Genomic DNA, 24,876 nt, shown 5'->3' with positions numbered 1-24,876 from the left:
TTTAATGTTTTTTTTTCTTTTTTGACTCATCTGTGTAAACAAAGTGAGTCTACGTAATAACCCAGTATTTGGTAGTAGTGTGTGTGTGTGTGTGTGTGTGTGTGTGTGTACCGTCCGTGGTAAACTTTAACATTGACATTTTCTCTGGAAATACTTTGTCCGCCAGTACGAAATTTGGCTTAAACATAGTATGAAAAAAATCTTCACAGTCATACCAGTAACAGTTTGTAAGTCTCCCGAATTAAGCCGAATTTCCGATTCATCATTGGTTTATTTCGTTGAGGTTTGTTCCGAAATCCGAAAATTCTAGAAACCACTTTCCACTGTGTTTGGCCAACTAGAAGGAACGTTGTGTTCGAAGACGACATGACCTCCTGTTTCTTGTTCACAATTAAAAGGAAAGAAACAAATTCTGGACAGAACACTTACAGGAATACTAACTATATCATCGACATGTTTATTGCACATAAATATTCTGAAGCGAACACTGAAATAACTGGAATGAACATAAAAGAAAAAAATGAATCAATCATTTCTTTCAGCCCGTTGTAGACTAGTTTATGCAGATCTAGAGATCTACCTTGTGTTGCCATGTGCTTGAAGGAGATGGCAACGTCTCCTTTACCGCGGAAATAAAAAAAGTAATCGAGCCTTGGGGATTAGTCTGCTTGCTGAAATGATCACGCGTGGTTCGAACCATCTCGCCTTCTCTCTCTCTCTCTCTCTCTCTCTCTCTCCCAAGCTTATTTCATATATCATATCTAATACAAAGCACTTTTCAACGATTTTTTAGATCTCTTTTTTTATCCTCATGATTCCTTTACTGGATAGAGCGCTAAGCACAAGTGAGTCTTGAAGGCTTTGCCTCTTGTTCACAATTAAGCGGAAAGAAATACAAATTCTGGACAAAACACACACAGTGATACTAACTTCATCATCGACGTGTTTACTGCGTGTAAATATTCTAAAGTGGACGCTGAATTAACTGGGGTGAACGTAAAAGAAAGATTGAATTGATCGTTTCTTTAGCCTATTGTAAACTGGTTCGTGCAGATCTAGAGATCTTCCGTGTGTTGTGATGTGCTTGAAGCGATGGCAACGTCTCCTTTACCGCCGAAATAAGAATAGTAAAGATATGATAAAACACACAAAAACATGATTTAAACGGCGTTATTACGTCCACTACGATTACATCTATTTATCTCATGATGAAAGAAACGTCAACATTGCTTTAAATATCAAAGTTTATCAAATGACGTCAGATGCGCCTCAGCAGTGGGGATCAGTCTTGTTTCAGAACTGAACATGCATGGTTCCATCCTGCTCACATGCCTCTCTTTTTCTCCCAAGCTTATTCTATATACCATATTCAACACAAAGCACTTTACAACGATTTTTTTTAATGTCACTTTTTCCGGGTTTTTTGTTTGTTTGTTTGTTTGTTTGTTTTTTTTTTGTTTTGTTTTGTTTTCTAATAATGATTCCTGTTCTGGATAAAGAGCGAAGCACGAGTGAGTCTTGAAGGCTTTACCTATTGTCTTTATCTGTGTTTGTGAGTATGTTTGTACATGACGGCGATTGTATTCTTGAGAGAGGATGCTCAAACGTCGGCTGGTAAGGAATTGAAACAATGAAGTCAGTGTTATAAAGTAAGGCTGAAAATAATAATAGTGAGAAGATGAGGAAAAAGAAGAAGAAGAAGAAGAAGAAGAAGAGGAATAAATAATAAGGTTAGAATTATGTTTACACGCATTTGCATTCTTCCGATCTTCTCCCCTGTCAGCATTAAAACGTCAGTTCTCTCTCTCTTTTTCTCTCTCTCTCTCTCTCACCTTAATGACTGCGACTTATGCTTACGTGTATCTCTATGGCAATTAGCATTACATATGGTAATCGTCGCATTAACGTGTTTTTGTGAGTCTGAACGCCTCACATTTTGCTTGGCAATGCAATAATAACAATGATAATAATAATGGATACTTATATAGCACACTATCCAGAAATCTGTTCTAGGTGCTTTACAGAAACGCTTTTGTTAACATAAAACATTACATCAATGTTACATACACACACACACACACACACACACACACACACACACACACACACACACACACACACACAATGCATACATACATTTTAACATACATGTGTATCTAACAGCTACCCTAACACACGCACATATAGGCAGGCACAAACTTACATAAACACACACACACACAATACACATTCATATACATTCATGTAGTTATGTACACATACATATGTATACACACATAGTCAAGCACAACTAACGCAAAGGAAGTGGACCTGCCACAATTGAACTTATTGCTGAGGGAAAAGGTGAGTTTTGAGACGAGATTTAAAAGATGCGAGGGAATCAGAATGACGGAGGTTATCAGGGAGCTTGTTCCACGTCTTTGGCGATTGGAAAGAAAATGACCTGTGTCCATAGGTCTTACTTCTGACGTGAGGTATCCTTGAAAATCGAGTATCAGAGGAAGAACGGAGCTGGCGAGACGGGGTATAGAAAGGAGTTCAGAAAGATACTTGGGGCCAGATCCGTTGATTGCAGAAAAGGTCAGAGTGGATAGCTTATAGTCTATTCGATCAGAAACAGCCAACCAGTGGAGAGACTGAAGGATAGGAGAAACATGGTCAAATTTAGAAGCAACTGCAAATGAGTCTGGCAGCGTTATTCTGAATTCATTCAAAGACAGTTGAAATTGTCCTTTCAGCGACACACACACACACACACACACACAGACACACAGACACACACACACACACACGCACACACACACACACACAAATACACACGCACGCACGCACACTTGTGTTACCTGTGCAGTCAATACTCCATGCCGAAGAGGCTGTTGAAGTTTTTATGACCCAACCAACCCAGTCGGTCCGTGTTGAGAAGGCTGATCTCCCACTCATCGCTCTGTCACGGATAGGACCAGCACGCCATTCCAAGGCACCTAAGTTCAAGACCAGTAAACAAAATCATCTAAAATTGATTGGAAAAGCGCTGTTGGTGGTCTCCATAGAGATGACTTTGAGTTGACAGTGCGTTTTGACAAAAGCATAGATAGTGTAATTATTTCATGACACAAAATAAAACTATGACTTACTCTCTCTCTCTCTCTCTCTCTCTCTCTCTCTCTCTCTCTCTCTCTCTCTCTCTCCATGTCATTATGTCTCTGTGGCTCTGTCTCTGTGTCTGCCTTGATCTCTCTCTGTTTCTCCATTTCTCTTTATTTCCATCATCTACGTGTAAAATTCAGTTTTAATTATCATTTTAACAAATGGTAATAAAAGTGTTACTTGTGACAGGACATTATCCTAATATCAGTATGTGATTACCTCATCTGCTCTGTGTGTGTGTGTGTGTGTGTGTGTGTGTGTGTGTGTGTGTGTGTGTGTGTTCGTGTGTCTCACACACAAACATGCACACACACTGACACATACAAACACACACACACACACACACGCACGCACACACACACGCACACACACACACACACACACACACACACACACACACACGGTTTTGAATCCTATAAAGATAAATGCTATCAACTACACTTTGCTCATGATATCCCCTTCTCCATCTTCTCATTATTCCAAACTGGCTTTTGGGGAAAACCACTTGCCATCCTCTCTCTCTCTGTCTCTGTCTCTCTCTCTTTCTGTGTGTGTGTGTGTCTGTGTGTACCTGTCTCTTTCTGTCTGCGAAAATGAATAGATTTAACAAATTTTGAATTTGGTGTTGAGATCATTGCTATATATCGTCAAAGATACGAAAATCGTACAGAAAGAGATTTAAGTGTCCCTTGTGTAGCTGTACTTGAGAAGATGGACTATATTTTGTATCTTTATGACCACTGGGAGCAGATTTAAAGTAAAAATATTTTCCTCGAAAATATTATCAACAACCAGTTTTTTTAAGCTTGTCCCTTGCATTTGGCCTGTTTGTTCAAGTCCTTCAAAAAATGTGTACATCGTTGTGAAATGCCAGTGTCTTGAACATGTGTACACGTGGGCGTGTGGCTGATATGTGTTTGATAGGCTGCATATTGTTTATTGTGATTCACCCCCTTGAAATGGGGCCGTGGCGTTCTATTGAATAAATCATAGTTATTGTTATCTGTCTGTCCTTTTATGTATATATATATATATATATATATATATATATATATATATATATATATATATATATGTATATATATATACAAAGAGAGAGAGACCCCTCTCTCTTTTTCGTCTTCTTTCAACAATTTGATAATGCATGCAGAGTCTAAATGCGCTTTTGTTTTCATCAATTAACACAGACAGCTGTCGTTTTGAATGCTCACTTTGTTGACTGCTTCCCTTTTTCTTCAGGAAAAATGAATGAACACAAGTGCAAAGAAGCCATTAACGATACGTCACACATTATTTCTCCTGACGTCACGAATGTGACGTATGGAACCTGTAGTGTGACGTCGGTGAACTTCACAGGGGAGAAAACGGAAACGCCATGTCCTGATGATCTGGTATTTGCTGACTCGCCTGACCATTCTGTGGTTTCCGAGGTTAGAAATCTCTAGCAGCTGTTTGGGTCTGTAGATATTATAGTAAAGTGTAGTATACAGTACAGTACAGTGCAGGGCAATGCAATGCAATGCAATTGAATGCTGTTGTGAAAATGAGTTGGCATCCTTGGATATCTGCTTCTTTTTTTCTTTTCTGTTTTTGCCTCTTTTTTTTCGTAATCTGTCACATGATCCTTGTTTCAAGTTTTGTTTGTGATACAGACATGCCTCATACACATTGACTGTGCGCAGAAGTTATTGAAAAAAAAACTATTAAAAAAACCACGTCAAATCTTGGATGAGAAATTTATGAAACATTAGCATTCACGGACTGAAAGAGGAATACGTCCGACGTGAGAATATGTCATTTAAAGAACAGATTGATAGACATGTCAGTAACCTGTCACCTGACCGTTCATCTTCTTTCAGTGGGGCCTGGTCTGTGAGAAGGAGGCACTGACTGACGTGTCCCAAACGGTGATGACGGTGGGGATGATGGTGGGGGCCGTGGTGTTTACGTCCCTGGCAGACAGGTCAGTTTCTGAATGTTTTGCAGTTGGACGGGTGCAGTGGTCAGATGGCTAGAGCGCTGGGTTCTGTCCTGAGTTTCTTCCTGAGTTTGATCCCCCACCCCATCCCCCACATCCGTCGCACCTGGACGGTTTAAAGGTGGATATTTTTTATGTAACTTAGTCTTAAATTTGTATAGTTTATTATAAAGCGTGGTGAGCCCCATTTGAGACAGGGGTACTGTGCTATGTAAACCTGCATTTTATTATCATTATTATTATTATTATTAAATTTCCATGTCCCACTGCATGTACACAGGTACGGACGGAAACCTCTCCACATTATGAGCAGCCTGGGTGTGTTGCTTACTGGACTGGCCACTGCCTTCGCTCCATCCTTTGCCGTTTTTATCTCGCTCCGGTTCTTTCTGGGAGCATTTGAGCAGGTATTTTTAGTGGGCACATTTGTTTTATTCATTTATTCATTCATTCACTTATTCATTTGTATACGCATTTATCTATTATCTATCCATTTATTTATTCGTCAATAACAATTCCTTCATTCAATCATTCATTTATTCGTCGATGTAGGTTGTTAGCATTCTGTCCTAAGTAAGTTGTTTCATCATTTGTTTTTGCTTACAACATTTCATTGCATCTGAGCGCGCTGGTTCGAATCACGGCTCAGCCGCCGATATTTTCTCCCCCTTCACTAGCCCTTGAGTCGTGGTCTGGAGCTAGTCATTCGGATCAGACGATAAACCGAGGCCCCATTTGCAGCATGCTCATAGCGCACATAAAAGAACCAATGGCAACAAAAGTGTTGTTCCTGCCAAAATTCTGTAGAAAAATCCACTTCGATAGGAAAAACAAATAAAACTGCATGCAGGAAAAAATACAAAATAATGGGTAGCGCTGTAGTGTAGCGACGCGCTCTCCTTGGGGAGAGCAGCCCGAATTTCACACAGAGAAATCTGTTGTGATAAAATGAAATACAAATACTCACTTACTCACTCAGTCGACCACCCACTCACTCACCCACTCTCACGCATGTACTTACCTACTTACTCAACCATCCAACCAATCAATCACTTACTCACTCACTTACTGACTTACTCACTTTCCTACTGACTGACTGACTGGCTTGCTTATTTACTCATTTACTCACTTACTCACTCACTCACTCACTCAGCCATCCACTCACTCACCCACTCTCACTCACTCACGTACGTACCTACTTACTCAACCAACCAACCACTCAGTCGATCACTTACTCACTCACTTGCTGACTTACTTACTTACTTACTTATTGACTGACTGACTGGCTTGCTGACTTACTTACTTACTCACTCACTCACTTGTTCGCTCACTCACTCACTTGTTCGCTCACTCACTCACTCATGGCAGGGATTTGATCTGACGAGCGTCATCCTAGGCATGGAGATTCTGCCAGCCAGATGCCGCTACATCCACATGGTGTTCTACAACATCCTATGGGGCTGTGCCATGGTCCTGCTGGGGCTGCTGTCCTTTCTGATGAGGCACCTCCCCTGGCGTTACCTCCAGCTGATCATCTCTGGATTCTCTGCTTACACTTTTCTGCTGATCTGGTGAGGGTCTGGTTTTGTATGCGTATCCGCCTGTTTTCTTTTTGTTTCGTTTTTCTTTTCGCAGGGTTCAGGTTTTTTTTCTGGTGATATGGTAAGGTAGTGGTTTGTTCTCCTCCTCTGTGTGTGTGTGTGTGTGTGTGTGTGTGTTTGTCTCCCTCTGTGTTCTTTCATTAATTTAACGTCTTTTCACTTTGAGTGGTATTAGACGTGCCGTGTGTGTGTGTGTGTGTGTGTGTGTGTGTGTGTGTGTGTGTGGTGTCCCTGTGTGTTTGTTTCTCTCTCATACTCTCAGAATATAGATATCCTTCTCTCTCTCTCACTTTGTCTATCTTTCTCCTTTTTTTCTCTCTCTTCTCGTCCTTGATTGTTTTTCCTCTTGTTTGTTCTCTTCTCATTTCCTTTCCTTTCTTCTATATTTCCCTTTCTTTTCTATGCTCTCGAAAGCTGGATAAAAGAATAAGCGTATATGCTTCACCTAATATAGGTCACCAACTATTTTGTATGTTTTAATCCTGAATGACATGAAAGAACAAATATTGAGTTTATGGACTGAGTAATTTGTGTAACTGGACATCAACATGTTATTTTTTAAATATACCATCTCTTGGAATAGTTAATGGAAAATATTCTAAAGTTCTGAGAATCTGAGAGGATGTCACTGAGGTGGTTCAATTTATCAATTTGGAAATGCATCCACATCTATATCCATTCGTTCTATATTCACAAATCGTTCCTAACTTGGAATGCTGAAGACATATCGCCGTTTTCGGTCCTTCTAGTCAGAATGTCGCCACACAGGAAAAAAAAACATTAAAAAATGGATGGCGCTCTCAGTGTAGCGACGCGCTCACCCTGGGGAGAGCAGCCTGAGTTTCACACACAGAAATCTGTTCTGACAAACACAAAAAGAGAGAGAGAGAGAGATGTCAGACCGAACCATTTTCAACACCTTTGGAGAACAGACGAATGTGGCCTGACAAGTTGCGGGTATCTTGGTAGGGTTGATAAAGAGGAAGAACAGGTCCTGGCCAAAACATATTTCTTCCAACTCCCAAAAGGTCAGTAAATCATGTCTAAAGCTGGCCTACCTATCTCCTAATTGAAGATATACTTGCTTCCAGAAAACACACTGTCCAGCAGGTTTGGTAACCCTATCTATCTCTGTATATTGTGCATATACACTTGTCTGTTTCCTGTCTATCTCGTTCTTAATAATACCTTGATATTCCAGTCGTTTATGTTTCCAGTTTCCTGGAGGAGTCAGTCCGCTGGCTGGTGGCTAACGGCAGGGTGGAGCACGCAGAGCGGATACTGAAGAAGGCGGCAGCTCAGAACAAAGTCAGCAAGGTGGACGTGCTCAACGTCTTCAGAACCAAGGTTCTGAGGCAGCACACCTCTGATGAAGGACACGACCTGAAGAACGGAGCATCTGAGGTTCCCGGAGAGCATCCCAACTCGCTCCTGGGTAGTCACTCTGCGTCTCGTGACAAAGAGGACCTGCCCAAATACGGAATCACTGACTTCTTCAGGCACAAACACGTCTTCATTTGTACTGTGATCAATGGCTTTGCGTGGTGAGGCTTCCTTGAAACCGATTTCAGTGCAGTGTGATGATAATGACCTGTCCTATTGTCGTCATTTTGCAATGATGATCTTTTACTACTTTAAATTCGTAAAAAGCACATGTCTGTTTCCTTTCTCGCATAGTTCTTTCCCTTTCCTATCCCAACGCATTTGTTTTCATCGCCAGCCTCATACATAATATCAGGATAACTACGAACTTGCATATATGTTGACATGTTGACATGCATACATACTAACCCATTTAGTCAACTAACAAATCCTCTCTATGTATATATACCCCGTCTGTGGATATTCTTCCGTCTGACTTACCTCTCTGCACTGTAACCGTTTCATCTCTACATTGAGTTCCTGCTTCAGTTTTGTGGATGAACAATAATCAAATACATTTTTGTTTTTCAAATGCAAATGGAATAGATATCTCCGTCATATTTGTTATTCAGATTTGTTTTACTGTGCGTCTGGCAGTTTGAAGTACGTATTTCACTTACAAAGTGTTTTTACTAATTTCAATGACAGGTTTGTGAATGTTCTGACGTACTACGGGTTGTCTATGACGTCAGTGAACCTTGCTGACGACATGTACCTGGGGTTTACCCTCAGCGCTTTGGTCGAACTGCCGACCGCTCCCGTTGCATTCTACTTGGTGGAAAGGTTTGTGTATTGTGTGAGGTGATGTGTGAGTGGTATGTGTCCTCGCCTTTAGTGTAATAATATTTGTTGTTTTTTCTTCTTCTTTTTTTTTGTTTTGTTGTTGTTGTTTTGTCAGTCTATATCATTTCCTGTCTATGTGTCTGTCAGTGTTGATTTTTGTGGTATTTTTTCTCTGTTACGTTTTCGTTTTTCTCTTTCTTTCGTTCCATCTTACTTTCTTCATTTTCTTTTTTCTTTTTTCCTTTTATTTCGTTTTCCCCTTTTTTCTATCATTTGATTCCTTCCTTCTTTCTTTCACTCTTGCTATTTATTTTACCAGCTAACTTTAAATCTTTTCTTGATGTTGGTATTTTATTCATTATACATTTATTATATTTGGGTTTATTTTTGTAGCCAGAATGCTATCATCTAACGTCTTTTCATTATGTTATATTAGAATATGATTATGCTAGATTGATTCGTTCGTTCGTTTGTTCGTTCGTTTTCAGATTCGGTCGGAAAAGACCTTGCGCCGCGTTTCACGTGCTGGCGGGACTATCACTGCTGGCCTCTGTGGCTTTGCCATCACTTGCAGGTGACTGTTGTCAGATTCACACAAACAGGTCTACACATATGTTGACGTGGAAGATCCACCCTCAACCCAACAGGTGGAACGGGGATCGTACTCGGGCGAAAATCCAGCGCGCTAATCATTTGACAGTCGTACCCGTGATTAGTTGGTTGGTTATTCGGTGGGTTGGTTGGTTGGCTGGTTGAGTTGGTAGAGTCGGCTGGTTGATTGAGCTGGTTTGTCTAACTGGTGGGCGCATTGGTCGGATAGTTGGCTGGCTGACTGGCTAATTCATTGACTGACTGACTGATTGATCTATGTTGGATGACTGCACTGATCAGTTGGCTGGCTGGCTTGCAAAGTGTGTGGGTGACTGTCTGATGAGTTAATCGATTGATTGATGATTGATTAATCAATTAATTGAAGCTGGGTGACTGCATTGATTGGTAGGTTAGTTGTTTGGCTGGCTGATTGTTTGGTTGATTGATTGGCTGCAGGTGACACCCGAGCGTCCACCATAGCGGTGGTGGTGCTATCACTTGTGGGCAAGTTTGCCATCACTGCTTCCTTCGGAACGCTCTTCATGTACACTCCTGAGCAGTTTCCTACCAACCTGAGGTGTTGTTTCACTCTGTGTCAGCCTGTCTTCGTCTGTCCATGTATGTGTGTGTGTGGGGGGGGGGGGGGGGGGGGTTGTGTGTGTGTGTCTTTGTGTATGTGTGTGTCTTTCTGTGTGTTTGTGTGTGTGTGTGTCTTTACATGTGTGTGTGAGCATGCATATGTGTGTGTGTGTGTGTGGAAGTCAATGTCAAAATATATTTCATGATGTTAAGTTGTGTGTGTGTGTGATGGTAAATTTTGTGTGTGTAAATGTGTTTGTATGTGCGTGTGTGTGTGTGTGTGTGTGTGTGTGTGTGTGTGTGTGCCGTCACCGTTGCCTTCATTGTGCTCTTACTTCACACATCTGAACATCTCGTGACAACACAAAGTACTCATTCCCTCTGTCTGTCTCTCTGCCGTTCTCTCTTTGTCTGTCATTCTGTGTCTCTAAGTCTCTCACAGCCCCTTCTACTGTCAAAAAATATAAATGCTGACCCCGACCCCCTCTCAAAGCTGAAGGGAACCAACACATATGTTGGGGAAAGTTTCTCTCTCAAAGAGTCCACGAAATCCGATGTAATCTGGATAAAAATAAAGAATAACCTCTTGGAATTATTGATTTTTTCTTTCTCGTTGACGACAAACCTTTGCTTTCAGAGACAGCCGTTGGTTTACTGATGCAGTTAAACAATTTGAAAATTTAAATAATCATTTGCAGGTACGGGTAATTTTGGATAAAAGCAATTACCATCTTCAGAAAAGGTCTTTACATCGCAGCAAGGGAAATTGGATTTATGATAGCATTACGATGCCTGTCGTTAATGTTTATAAACACCTTAGATTATTTTTCTCTTCTCGTTTGAGTTTTGTTGCTGCATTTCGAGATCTATCTAGCAGATCAAAGAATGTATTGTTGTCTGTTATTAAGGTATCACAACTCTCTGGAACAGACATCTGTGGCTTACTCTGACCAGATGCAGATTTATTTTTTCTTACGTAAAAATACTCAGATAGCGTTATAAATCTGCAAACCATTCATAATTATCATGTCATCTGTGTGAGGAATCCAAAGAGAATAAAGTTCATATTGTTTTGAAATGTCCTGCCCTTACAGGACTTTGAGATAAATTCATTCCAAAGAAATATTGTACATATCCATGTATATTCCGACTATGTTTATTGATGTCTTTGAATACTTAAGATACTATGCACGGTTTAGTTTTGCATTCATGTAGAGCACTTTAACTATAAAAAAAAGACACTTGTATCCTAAATGGTGTGGTAATTGATTACACTTGTGGTCTATACACACATAATTATAGTGACGCATGTTAAATTTTGTCGTCTCCTTCTTCTTATATGGGGCAATGGCTTTAAATGAACAAATCATCTGAATCTAAATCTCTACCCCTCTGTCTTTTCGTCAGTATGTGCCCAAGGTTTGCTTTTTATTTCTTTTTGTATTTCGTTTATTTGTTTGTTTTGTGTGTGTGGATAGTTTGGTTTCGTCCAAACAGTATAAGTTCATGGCTCCTGTTTCCCTATTTTCAGGAATGCAAGTCTGGGAGTGGCATCTATGGCGGGCAGAGTGGGTGGTACAGTCGCCCCATACTCTAGAACCTTGGTAAGACACAGATGGATACATACTCAAGATGAGCGAATACGTGGTGATCACGTGAAATCGTTTGCGAAGCAGGAAATGCAGTTGCAAACCGTAATGAACACGTGCGCGAGCACACACACACGCACACACACACACACACACACACACACACACACATATATATATATATATATATATTCATACATATATACACATATACTCACACACACATACACACACAAACGCGCGCGTGCATTTTCTCCTTATCGTCTTCGTCATCGTCGTCGATCTTTTCATGATATTGCGATTCTTTTTCTTCTTCTTCCTCTTCTTCTTCTTCTTCCTTCATCTCATAATCCAGTTCTTCCTCCACCCACTTTCTCCTTGTCCTTTGCCTCGTGGTTCTTCGCTTCCTTCCTCCAGTTTCTCATGCATCTGTTTATCTTCCTCCTGGTGATGCAGGCATCACCACCCATCGTCATCCTGTCCTATCCATCTTTATCCTATCCTTCTCCTCCTCTCCCTCTTAGTTCTCTTCCTTCCATCATTCTATCCTCTTCTCCTCATCCTCCCTTTTCTTCACATTCTTTGTCACCTTCCTTGCTTTCCTCACAGTCTAATATCATCATTTTACATGAACAGACTATAAACAAATAAACAAACTTTCTTTCCTCATTCCCAATATTTTCTCAAAACGTCTCTTTCCAAATTCCAGATCCGACACTTTCCCTGGGCACCGGGCACTATCTTCGGAGTGTGCTGCCTTCTGCTGCCTGTCTGTATGCGGATGCTGCCAGAGACCTGTGGCAGAGAACTTCCCCAGACCATTGAGGACATGGAGCTGTACATCACTGCTCCAGACAAAGTATCTCCACGCTCTCAGAATGAAAAGCAGAAATCGGAAATTACATCAGTCTGACGACGATACAATTTTACCATTTTGTCACGTTTCGCTTTGGCTGCGTTTTATTGTCTCCGCTTCGTTTTGCCCTTTAACAGTATCCATGGAAGTCATGGTCGTGGTGGTGGTGGTGGTGATGATGATGTTTTTGTTGACTGGTATGATACCATTGTCAGGCATTGGTAATGAAGTTTCAGGTTATGAATTTCGGTGTTTTCTATTTTGTTTTTCGCCACAAGCAGTGAAGAAACTCATCATTCCAAAAAGCGTTATACAACTCGTTACCATGTTCGATGTTTTATACAGATACTTCTTTTTCTGCGTCAGAATTTGCGAAATCTATTATGTTTACAGCAATACGATATTATCCATAACGTTTTTAGCTATTATTTTCCCAATACTGTACATATCTTATATGACATTAGAGACTATCATTGTATAGTGTCCGTGCTTTGCGTAACGATTCATAGCATTTATATCTCATCGTGGTTGGATAACCCATGACTATTTCCATTTTGTAGTCCTTTTTTGTATGTAGCGAATTGCAGTATGACATTTTTCTTTTCTTTCTTATCATCACCCAAAAAACAGAGCATCGTCTGGTGAACATAAGGGGGCGTAACTCCACAGTAGCCTTGAGCACTTGATGAATTATTACTTCCCCTCTTACAGAACTTGCTCCCCTGACCAGACAACGCTTGACTATTTTTTCAGTACTTGAGCACACACACACACACACACACACACACACACACACACACACACACACACACACACATAAATACAGATACACGCACTTATATATTTAGTTGTTTCAGGTGTTGGTGTATTATGTTTATGTATGTTTATGTCTCAGTAAAATGGGTTTCCATAAAACATTTCAGTATTTCTATGTCTGAATATTGTCATGGTTAACTTGTGATGGTGTTTGTGTCATGAAAAACTGAAAGGAGGAAGTAATAAGCGGTTTTGTTGTTGTTGTTTTTATAAGTTCGGCAAAAATTTTAAGTAACCCCTTGTGTGCCAAAGCACGTATCACGTATTGCAGTGACGTTGCTGATGACGTCATCAGAAGAAGAGAAATAGCTATGGAAAGCTGAAAATTCACGCAGCTTACCTGGAGTGGTATATCTTCGGAAGTTTTCTCAGTTATAGGCTTATTGTTTTGTGTACTGCTTGAAACACCACTTTCTACTGTTTTTTCTCCCGGCAATGAAGGTGTTGAGAGTGAAACTGCATAAAAATAAAAACAGAAAAAAAACATTTGACTGAATAGATAGATGTGAAATGTGGACCGCTACATCAAACTTGTTTTGGATCTTATTACGTGAGGCTGTGTGATCTACTCAGGTGAATGTTTATTGTCGGCGTTGTTTGGTCTCTCTGTCTCTTTCCTTCACTGTCTCTCCATCAGTCTGTCGATTGAAACACTTTATCTATCCACATGAAAATTAACTTGTGCCTCGTGTGTGTGTGTGTGTGTGTGTGTGTGTGTGTGACACTTCAACAGTGTCTTAAATCGCCCTCCTTCATAAATGATGAAGCCATAGACCGTCTCCCACAAGTCCCTATCAACGAAGCACTGGACGATCCGCCAACACCTCTTGAGACCCAGAAAGCAATCCGTCTGCTATCCAGTGGCAAAGCACCTGGCTCAGACTCCATACCAGCAGAGGTCTACAAGGATGGAGGCACTGTGCTGACTGAGAAGCTCCATCAGCTGTACTCACTCATGTGGAAAGAAGAGACGATCCCCCAAGATTTCAAAGATGCATCTATCATTCACTTGTACAAGCGAAAGGGGAACCGGCAAGCCTGTGATAACCATCGGGGCATTTCCTTGCTCTCCATCGCAGGCAAGATACTTGCCAGGATCCTACTAAACCGCCTCACAGCACACCTTGACCAAGGTCATTTGCCTGAGAGCCAATGTGGATTCCGGAAAGAGCGCGGAACCACCGACATGGTGTTTGCTGCAAGGCAGCTGCAAGAGAAATGTCAGGAGCAAAATGCTGATCTGTTCTCCACCTATGTCGACCTCACTAAGGCCTTCGACACCGTGAGTAGAGAGGGACTATGGAAGATCATGGCCAAGTACGGATGCCCTCGGAAATTTATTTCCTTGGTCAGCCAATTCCATGAAGGCATGCAGGCTCGAGTCCAGGACAATGGCGAAACATCTGCTCCTTTTGCTGTCACAAATGGTGTCAAGCAAGGCTGCGTCCTGGCTCCAACGCTGTTCAGCCTCATGTTCTCTGCAATGCTTACTGATGCCTTCAGAGATGGCGATGTTGGAATCGGCCTAAAGTACTGAACAGATGGCAAGCTGTTTAACCTCAGAAGGCTTCAAGCAAAAACGAAGGTCATGACAGACATCATCAGAGACTTTTTGTTTGCTGATGATTGTGCCCTCAACGCTGGATCTGAAGCTGACATGCAACTCAGCGTCGACAAGTTTGCCACTGCCAGCAGGAACTTCGGCCTTACCATCAGCACGAGGAAAACTGAAGTTCTCCATCAGCCAGCCCCAGGGAAACCCTACGTTGAGCCCAACATCACAGTCAACGGTCAGAGACTCAGTGCGGTGGAGCAGTTCACATACCTTGGCAGCACACTGTCACGAAATGTGACAATCGATGATGAAGTGAACGTCAGGATTGCAAGAGCAAGCGCAACTTTTGGTAGACTCAATGCAAATGTCTGGAACAGAAGAGGCATTAGTCTTGAGACCAAGCTAAAGGTCTACAGAGCAGTAGTTCTCCCCACACTACTGTACGCCTGCGAAACTTGGACAGTGTACCAACGTGTACATGCCAAGAAGCTGAGCCACTTCCACACAACATGCCTCAGGAAGCTACTGAACATCAAGTGGCAAGACAAGACCCCAGACACAGAGGTGCTCGCAAAAGCCACCCTTCCCAGCATCTTCACCATCCTGATGAAGTCCCAGCTTCGCTGGGCTGGACACGTGGCGCGCATGCCAGACCATTGGCTGCCCAAAAGGCTCTTCTATGGCGAGCTGCAACAAGGGAAGAGATCACACGGAGGTCAGAAGAAGCGCTTCAGAGATACTCTGAAAGTCTCTCTGAAAGCGTTTGATATCAACCCTGACTCCTGGGAGGAATCTGCAGTGGACCGTGACAAATGGCGCGCTGCTGTGCACAAAGGCGCCAAGTTGTGCGAGGCCAACAGGACTGCTGCAGCTGTTCAGAAGAGGCAGGCCAGAAAGTCACGGGCAAACAAGCTCCCTGACAATGGTATGCCTGTCTTTGTCTGCCCCAACTGTCAGCGAACATTTCGTGCGCAGATTGGACTATTCAGCCATCTGCGCATTCATGAGCATCCTCCCCCCCACCCCACCACCACCCTCCCCCCATCCCCCAGCTGGATGACAATGATGGTCATCATCGATCTCGATGGACACACCACCACGTGAGGCTGTGTGATCTACTCAGGTGAATGTTTATTGTCGGCGTTGTTTGGTCTCTCTGTCTCTTTCCTTCACTGTCTCTCCATCAGTCTGTCGATTGAAACACTTTATCTATCCACATGAAAATTAACTTGTGCCTCGTGTGTGTGTGTGTGTGTGTGTGGATCTCTTTCTCTCTCTTTCTTTTTCTGTCCGTCTAAATATCTTGTTTCTGTCTCTAAGTCTCTGCATAGATGAGGGTTTCTTGATAGAAAACCAGAAATTAAAAGCGATTTTCTCTCTTCAAAAACCCTCTCTCTCCACACACACGCACACACACACACACACACACACACACACGAACACAAATATATAATGTGTGTGTGTGTGTGTGTGCATATATATATGAGATCTTTTCTTTGATATATATATATATATATTAGATACATGTCCTTACCCAGATAAAGGAACACCTGTTCCTTGTTGTGTATGACAAATATACCCGTTAGAGGAACATAATGAGCATAAATCTCACTCCCCCACTAGCCCGACCTCCAGTGCAATTATTTTGTAGTAAGTTTACAAGTCAAGCCAAGCCAAGCCATGAATATCACACACACACACACACACACACACACACACACACACACACACACAAAGGGTCATACTACAGCCGCCTTTAATACTCGTAACACATTTCTCTCTCGCACGTTTACCAGCGTGGGGAAAAGTGGTGTTTCCAGGGTGGCTGCCCTGCATAATCCAAACTCATTTGTACAGGTCAGTTTCTCTCGTGAAAGTCAGTTTCTTTTCATAGATATGGAGGGTTAAGTTCATTAAGTAGTACTGCCATCTGCCTCCATCACAGTCATCAGCGGGAAGGCTGGTGTCCTGTATTTTGTTGGCGTGAAAACAAGTCACCGCTGACCACTACGGAAGTGACTCGGCAGCAGGACAGGGTCTGCATTGTCACGTTGTCCGTATCCCCACACGAGCAGAATCACGCTTGACCATCTCCAGCATAAAAGGTGGGTCTCTTTGTTGTTGTCTGTTTGTTTGTTTGATACGCTTTTTCACATTAAATTTATGCATCATAACAAAAATGGAGGTGTAACAAGGCATAGGGCTTACATAGAAGAAGAATTTTGGGCATACATAGTGTATATCCTACACACATTTTTGTCACTGCCCTACATATGTGCTTCATTTATGTTTGAAAATATAGCTGACTTTAAAATGTACACACGTCACACACACACACACACACACACACACACACACACACACACACACACACACACACACACACACACACACACAGTGAGAGAGAAAAAGAAATGAATTACGGTATGAATATGCTAGGGTTTGGTTAAAAAAAAATGTACGGTTTTTGTACTGTCGCGAAAGTGTGTGATCAACAAAAATGTTATCATGTTATTAGTGAGGCGTTGTATTTGATTAAGATTAGCTTTGCATTGCAGAGCTTTACATTATATTACTTAGTCTTCTACTATCAAAAATGACCTGCTAAAATGTACCCGAGCGCTACAGACGGTCTAGTACTGACATAGACTCGACAGTTCCAAGTATCGCGTCGCCGCAATTTACAAAGTTTTATCCGGCAAAAAAACATCATCACTAATGAATCACATGTCCATAAACCCAACTTACATCAGCAGGTGGATTTCTAATAACAGCTGTTTTATAGTGTGTAATAGTAATTGAAAAAAAATTAACGCGAAATGTGTGGCCAGCACAAATTGCTAGCAGACAATTCAGAGTTAATTACAAAATTAAATTTTAGTAATTGAAAAAAAAATAACGCGAAATGTGTGGCCAGCACAAATTGCTAGCAGACAATTCAGAGTTAATTACAAAATTAAATTTTAGTCATCCCTATCCTGTTACGGAAAGGATCACTGAGTTGTTCACGTGCACTACCAAACTGTACCGTCCTTCCGTGCTTACCACCAAAAACATCTTTCTTGTCCTTCGCATATAAATAATATAACTTTGTATTTTCTTATCTATTTTGGAGGAACTTTCAGATGTCTATTAGCGTCCTCGGAGAGATCCCTTGCACCTGGTGAGTCTTTGAGAAACAGTGTCAGAAGAAATCTCCCCACAGCTTCTAACACTGATGTGGGCACTGATGGCATGGTTGTTGTGTTTCCCGGCCACAAAGGCTTCAGTGGAGCCACCGGCGCTGATGCCCAACTGAACGGTGATGTCTCTAAAGCTTTTACCGCTTATGATTTTTTCCCACAGTACCAAGGAAAGAACAAGTGAAGAAAAAATGCACCAAGACATGCCGCATTTTTCTGGGACTGTTCATTTTATCAAATGGCCATCAGTGCTTTCTTTGCAACAGCAAGGTCAAACGGGACAAAGGCATACTCCTGACCCAGGTGTCTTGTTGTGTTCAGTAACACCATCAGAACGTGTTTAATAGATGTGAATTTGGAGGTTTGACTATTTACTGTTACTGACTGTTACTGTTTCCTGTCAGAAAGAAAAGTTTGTATAAAGTGAGTATATTCTGGTGACAATTCATAAGCTTCTAAATTACGTACTAACAAGGAGTTATTACATCAAAGTTATTTTTTTCCAAAATCTACAAAGAACAAATATGTGAATCTGTTTTCATGTATGTTATGTAGAAGACTGCCAATGAGATTGTGTGGTTCGTCCGTCGGGATCGATGAGGACCATCTAGTCATCCTGAGGGTGGGTGGGTTGGGCTCTGTGGGTGCGCAGATGACTGGTCAGGCCAATCCGTGCCCGGAAGGTTCTGACGCAGTGTGGACAGGGGATGGTGGCGGCTGTCAGGGACTTGCTGGCACTGCTTTTCCTGGCCTGTCTGCGTTGCTCTGCTGCAGCGATTCTGTTGGCCTCACAGGATTTGACGCCTTTGTGGACAGCTGAACGCCACTTTGGTCTGTCCATTGCATTCAGCTCCCATGTGTCGTGGCACACCTGTCGCTTCGTCACTCGCCTGTCGCCACAGGGCTTGGGGGAAATGAGATATATAAGGGCTGTATGACAAGAACGATCTTTTACGGAATCCGGACGGTCTTCATGGATTAAACCGTCGTTGTAAAAAGAGATAAGGATAAATATTTTTGCAAGAGTTTTTCAACGGATTTAGACAGAGCAGACAAAACAGAAGTTGATCTATAGTTAGATGGATCAGAAGAATCACCTGATTTGTACAATGGAATGACTCTAGCCTGCTTGAATTTTGAAGAAAAACATTTCTTTTCGATACACAAATTATAAAGATATGTCAGAGTATCAACAATAACAGGAGAAGAAAGCTCTAACATCCGTCCATCTAATCTGTTCATCTAATCTGTGTGCAGACTGTTTTAGTTGTGACAGACTTTGACTTACATCCAAGGCAGTCACTGGTTGAAGACTAAATGGAAAATTAATTTTCTTTGAATCAACATAATGTTTGATACAGAGATCATTTTCACTGGTCCTATCGTTTAATTAATTTTTTTGAGCAACGATTGCAAAATGATTATTTAACTGATCTGCTGTTACATCAGTGATAATCTGTTGACGTTTTGACACATCCTTATCATTCAACATGTAAAAGGCTTTCCAAATTGGACGAGAATCCTTTGTATTAACATTTTCTGAAAATAATTACATTTGGATTTACGTTCATTTGAACCATAGATCATCGAATAATCTCTATGATTCATATCAATATCAATTTATTTTGTTATTTTGTTTCTTGTCTGACTCTCTTCCGTATAAACGGTGCGTGTTTGTTATATACAGAAGAGAATTATTTATCCAACATTCGACAGCTTCGTCGGGATCTCTTAACTGATATACATAATCTAAAGGTGAGTTTGTTAGATCTTAGAGAAAATCATCTTCTTTGAGGTTCTTCAAACTCCTATAAAGAAGACGATTTTCTCACTGATTTTCTCACTGATCTAGCAAACGTACCTTTAGATTTGTGTCACTGAGTACCGGTGTCTGGCCTGGTTTTCAGAGTTTCTTGCTACTTCTTGAATGGCAATTCCATGTGTTGAATGTGTTGTGTCAGATCCTGTCATTCACCAATTTCAGGTCAAGACTGGTGTTCGGAAAAACTGCCTGTTTATGTTTTTCTTCCTACTTGTCATTGACTGCATTCTGAAAACATTCATAGAACAGATAAGAAACGATCCGAGTCCAATGGACACTATGGAAGCAGATGGATGACCGACTTTGCGGATGATCGTTCCCTGCTATCCCATAACCAGCAGGAGATGCAGTGTAAGACCACAGTACTAGCGGACAACTCATCACAAGTAGGCCTCAACATCCACAGGAACAATACGGAGATCATGAGAACAAATACAACTGGTGCTGAGCCAGTCACACCCGAAAGTAAGGTACTGGATGAAGCGGAATCATTCACTTATTTTGGAAGCACCACTGACAGGCAGGCCGGCGCAGATGCAGATGTCAAAGTAAGGATTGTCAAGGCCAGAGCAGCCTTAATACAGCTCATAAACATTTGGAGCTCCACATTGCCGTAAAAATATACTGAAATTCGGTTCATCAATTCCAACGTGAAGTAAGTGTTGCTGTGTGGTACTAGGATGAAAGACTGCCCTCAACAAAGTGCCGATATTCATCAACAGCTGTCTGAGAAGAATCCTCTAGACCCACTAGAAGACACAACTGTCAGTTGAAAGGAATTGGAAGAAGAAACTGAGGATGGATCAAGCAAACACTGAGAAAGTAATCGTCAAGCATCACCAGACAGGCCCTGACATACTGTCAAAGTTAGGGAAAGATACTGACCGAGAAACACGTGACGAAGACACCTACAGGCAGACACCAATAAGATGGGCCTTACCTGGAAACAGACAGAGGCAAAGACACAGCTAGGACAGGGGATTGTAGAGGTCTTTGACGACCTACACTCCAGAAGAGATGAAAGGCCTCACAAAGTTGTTTACCTGTTTCTCGAGAATGTTTGCTTTGTACGGTGGAGATGTTATGATGGCCGCTGATTCTGCTTTTTTGTAAGCCCACTGGCGTTTTGAATGTCAGTTTTTGGAGAGGAGATGTCATTAAGAACGGCCCTGATCTGCTGACTGGAACACGATGAAGGCCCAGATGCTACATGTGGTTATGGGAATGGACATCCACTTGTTAATTGCTCTGAAGGTGGTCTATCTGCACGTATATCACCCCCCCCCCCCCTTCTCTCTCTCTCTCTCTCTCTCTCTCTCTCTCACACACACACACACACATGCACGCATGTTATGATTGCACTTTGCCTTTCAGGGTGCAATATACTATGTTTGAACAGCATATCTGGCTTTTGGAAATCATAGTGAACCCATTATGTGTCCTGTGTGACAGATGCGAAATGAAAGACGTATGCCATTTATTTCGTCTGCCCAAGATACACATTATTGCGTAAAAATGAATATTCTCTTATGTTATTACATATCCCCTTCAGATTTCAAGATCCAGTTGCTCTGTCTAAACACATGGGATGGTAGGGTTTTTAAATTCAGAATTGATATTACGGAATGCTTAAAGGTCATAACTGCATAATTGCAAGGTTACTTAAAAACAATTTTTAAAAAAATTAAAAAACCACAACAAACAAACATAACATAATATGTATAGTGCGTAGTTGAATATGAAATTACCTTGAATACCCTATAGTTGCCACTGTCTACCCCTTTGTTCACATGGGTCTTACGGCATATAAAAAAATAATATTTCTTTATTGTATTTTGTATGTATGAATGCACAAGTACAGCAATGCTGTTTAAGATTTATCAAGCAAAAAACTTTGTCAGAAAGGAGCACAAAGAAAGAATTCACTATCTTCTCCAAATTACAGGGGGCAAAACGCCCAATGAAGGGGTAAAAGGCCTGCTGGTAGGCGTTTTGCCCCAGTTTGAAAATATTACGATAATAGAATTTCCAGGAAAATGCAAAGGAGACAAATCGGTTTCAATGCTTTGATTCAACAGCTGACACCTTCCTTTCGCAGAATAATATGATCAAATTTCGTTTTGAATGAAGAACAGACACTGGCATCGAAATTTCACCAGTATGGGTTTTACGGAAATCAAGGTGAAAACAAACAAGCGCATGTGGAAAACAAAGCTGACTTCTGGGTGGCCTCCGTGTTGAGGTGTGTTTTTCCGGCTGTCAAGCGGAAGCAGTGAAAGTGTCATTTGCTCGCTGTGTAGCATGATCTCCGATATTTTGGCGGTAGGCGTTTGACCCCGACTGGACTTCTTGCCCCGAATTACTCTACATGGTGACTGTCCTGCATAATCAAGACTGTACAGGTCAGTTTCTCTTGAGAAAGTCAGTTTCTGTCATGAATATGGAGAGTAAAGTTCATTAAGTAGTACCTCCATCTACCTCCATTATAGTCATCAGCGGGAAGGTTCATGTACTGTATTTTTTGGCGTGAAAAAAAATCACCACTACCGAAGTGACTCGGCAGCAGGACAGGGTCTATTCTGGTAGATGGCAACTACGATTTGGCAGTTTCTATGTGGATCGCTGGAGCTGGAACTTCTACAGAGGGAACCGTAGGTGTTGACTGCACATTGTTCCGAATCCTCACACGAGCAGAATCACGTTCAGCTGTCTCAAGCATTAAAGGTGGGTCTTTTCTTTCCATTTTTGAGAGATAAACTTTTATTCAGTCAACCAATACGTGGCGGCGATAGATAGACAGAAGGCTTATACACTGTTTTTGGAAGGTCCATCTGTGAGGAGACTTGGAAGTACAAATATAAAAATGATGATGGTGATGATATGGATACTTCTATAGCGTCTATCTTCGGTCTGAGACCAAACTCTAAACGTTCTTCAAACACGGACTCACAACACGCTGCATATCTGGGTGGAGCCGACTGATAGCTGCCATTGGGCGCTCGTCATTCGTTTCCTGTGCATTGAATCACGTCAGTCACGCACACGCACACACTCACACAGACGTGTAACATTTTTAAGTGTATGGCCGTTCTGATTATTTACCCCATTATGTAGGCAGCCGTACTCCGTTTCGGGTGTGTGCATGCTGGGTATGTTCTTGTTTCCACAACCCACCGAACACTGGCATAGATTACAGGATCTTTAACGTGCGTATTTGATCTTCTGCGGGGATCGAACTCAGGAAACTCGACTAACCTATGTGGGGAATTTTGTATGCTTAACTATATATATAACCTCGAGAAATATCAGTTGTTGGGTCTGTATTATTCACAATACTAGCCATAAGGTCCATGATTTTTTTTTTCCTCAAAAAAAAAAAAAAAGAAAGAAAAGAAAATCACAAATACGTCATACATATGTCATATTTAGTACATGGGATATTCTTTTGGTAATAAATGAAGGGGAGAAGGACGAAATAAATATTTAAAAAAAAGAGTAAGAAAAGGAAATAACACATACACTCATTCACTTACGTAATATATGAAGAAGAAGGAGAAGACACAGACTGACAGAAACTTGGAAAGGGAATAGATTATGTTATCATATCTTCCTACTTTGAACATATCGAAATATGTTAACAATCAAGTAGATAAGAATAATAATATTTGCGAATGTTAAATGGGAAAAACACAACAATTCCGTTTTGAAAGCAAACATACTGATTTTGACTGAACAATATTCACAGACTGAGAATATGTAAATCCATACGCGTGCATACATTGCATCTCATATGTATTACATACATACATACATACATACATACATACATGAAATTGTATTCTGGTCACACCCTTTCGCAGTTCTTTAATGTATCTTTCAAACAAAAATATGTTTATATGAAACTGTTAACAAGAAGTCCGCGATTCAACCATGTTTCCTGAAAATGTATAATGATACATATTCTCATGTTCGATGTCTTCTATTTTAAACTGGTTTCGCAATTGCTGTGGGAATCTTTGGAAACCAGGACAATTCTTTCTCACTTGAATTTGTACAGAAAATGTTTAGCAAACAATATAATAGTCAAATATCTCATTTTATCTTGCATCTTGCGATTTTCCAAAAAGGGAATAACTTTCTAATCAGTTTCAAGTGATGAGCATTTGTACATTTACTCTTTAGCTAATATCTCAAAAATAAACCTGGATTTACATGTAAGATATGGATTTTTTTTTTAAACATGCTGAATGCCCTCTGGTTCTCTTCTGCTTTCTGTAGCAATGTTCACGCTTTAATAACAGAGTGTTTGTTGCTGTGATCCTGTGAATGATCCTGATTTGGAACCATTTCAGTTTTACGCCATGCATCAAAAATGATGCAAGGGGGCTCAACATGTGTCCATTCATTCTTTCTTCTTCTTTCTATTTCTTCTTCTACTTCTTCTTCCTCTTCTTTTACTTCTTCTTCTTTCTCTTCTTACTCGTTGTCTTCTTCTTCTACTTCTTCTACTTTCTTCCTCTTCTTCTCATTATTATTATGTTATCATTATTACTATTATCATTATTATTATTATAGTCATTGAGATGGACGAGGACAAAGAAGCAAGCCAAGTTCTTGACGCAGTGCTGATAACGCTGGGTTGGCCAGGGCGGTTCCAGATCCTTCAGCTCTCGATGCTGTTTTTGTGCCTCTTCCCAGCAGCGTTCAACATAATGGCCATCGTCTTCATTGGTATCTGTGTCTTTTTTTAATGTTTTTTTTTTTCTTTTTTGACTCATCTGTGTAAACAAAGTGAGTCTATGTAATAACCCAGTGTTTGGTAGTAGTGTGTGTGTGTGTGTGTGGGTGTACCGTCCGTGGTAAACTTTAACATTGACATTTTCTCTGGAAATACTTTGTCCGCCAGTACGAAATTTGGCTTAACATAGTATGAAAAAAATCTTCACAGTCATACC

General features: G+C 41.1%; 1 protein-coding gene across 1 annotated transcript; it reads left to right on the top strand.

Moving 5' to 3' along the window:
- The first annotated feature begins 6,501 nt into the window (after nt 1–6,501).
- LOC143282228 (organic cation transporter protein-like) lies at nt 6,502–12,620 on the top strand. The gene is made up of 7 exons (XM_076587828.1): nt 6,502–6,696; nt 7,944–8,270; nt 8,797–8,931; nt 9,420–9,505; nt 9,979–10,099; nt 11,633–11,705; nt 12,400–12,620. The coding sequence occupies exons 1-7, from the start codon at nt 6,524–6,526 to the stop codon at nt 12,601–12,603; spliced, it is 1,119 nt and encodes a 372-aa protein (XP_076443943.1). The 5' UTR covers nt 6,502–6,523; the 3' UTR covers nt 12,604–12,620.
- Nucleotides 12,621–24,876: the final 12,256 nt, after the last annotated feature.

Source organism: Babylonia areolata, chromosome 5 (genome assembly GCF_041734735.1).
Source record: "Babylonia areolata isolate BAREFJ2019XMU chromosome 5, ASM4173473v1, whole genome shotgun sequence".
NCBI classification, from domain to species: domain Eukaryota; kingdom Metazoa; phylum Mollusca; class Gastropoda; order Neogastropoda; family Buccinidae; genus Babylonia; species Babylonia areolata.
Note: the sequence above shows the minus strand (reverse complement) of the source record. Positions and strands in the feature narration are given on the sequence as shown.

What these genes read in the sequence shown, in the direction of transcription:
- LOC143282228 (XM_076587828.1), top strand. Translation starts at nt 6,524, where the DNA reads ATGGAGATTCTGCCAGCCAGATGCCGCTACATCCACATGGTGTTCTAC. An exon ending in TACACTTTTCTGCTGATCTG is followed by an intron (nt 6,697 to 7,943) that starts GTGAGGGTCTGG and finishes TTATGTTTCCAG; the next exon opens with TTTCCTGGAGGAGTCAGTCC. An exon ending in CAGTTTCCTACCAACCTGAG is followed by an intron (nt 10,100 to 11,632) that starts GTGTTGTTTCAC and finishes CCCTATTTTCAG; the next exon opens with GAATGCAAGTCTGGGAGTGG.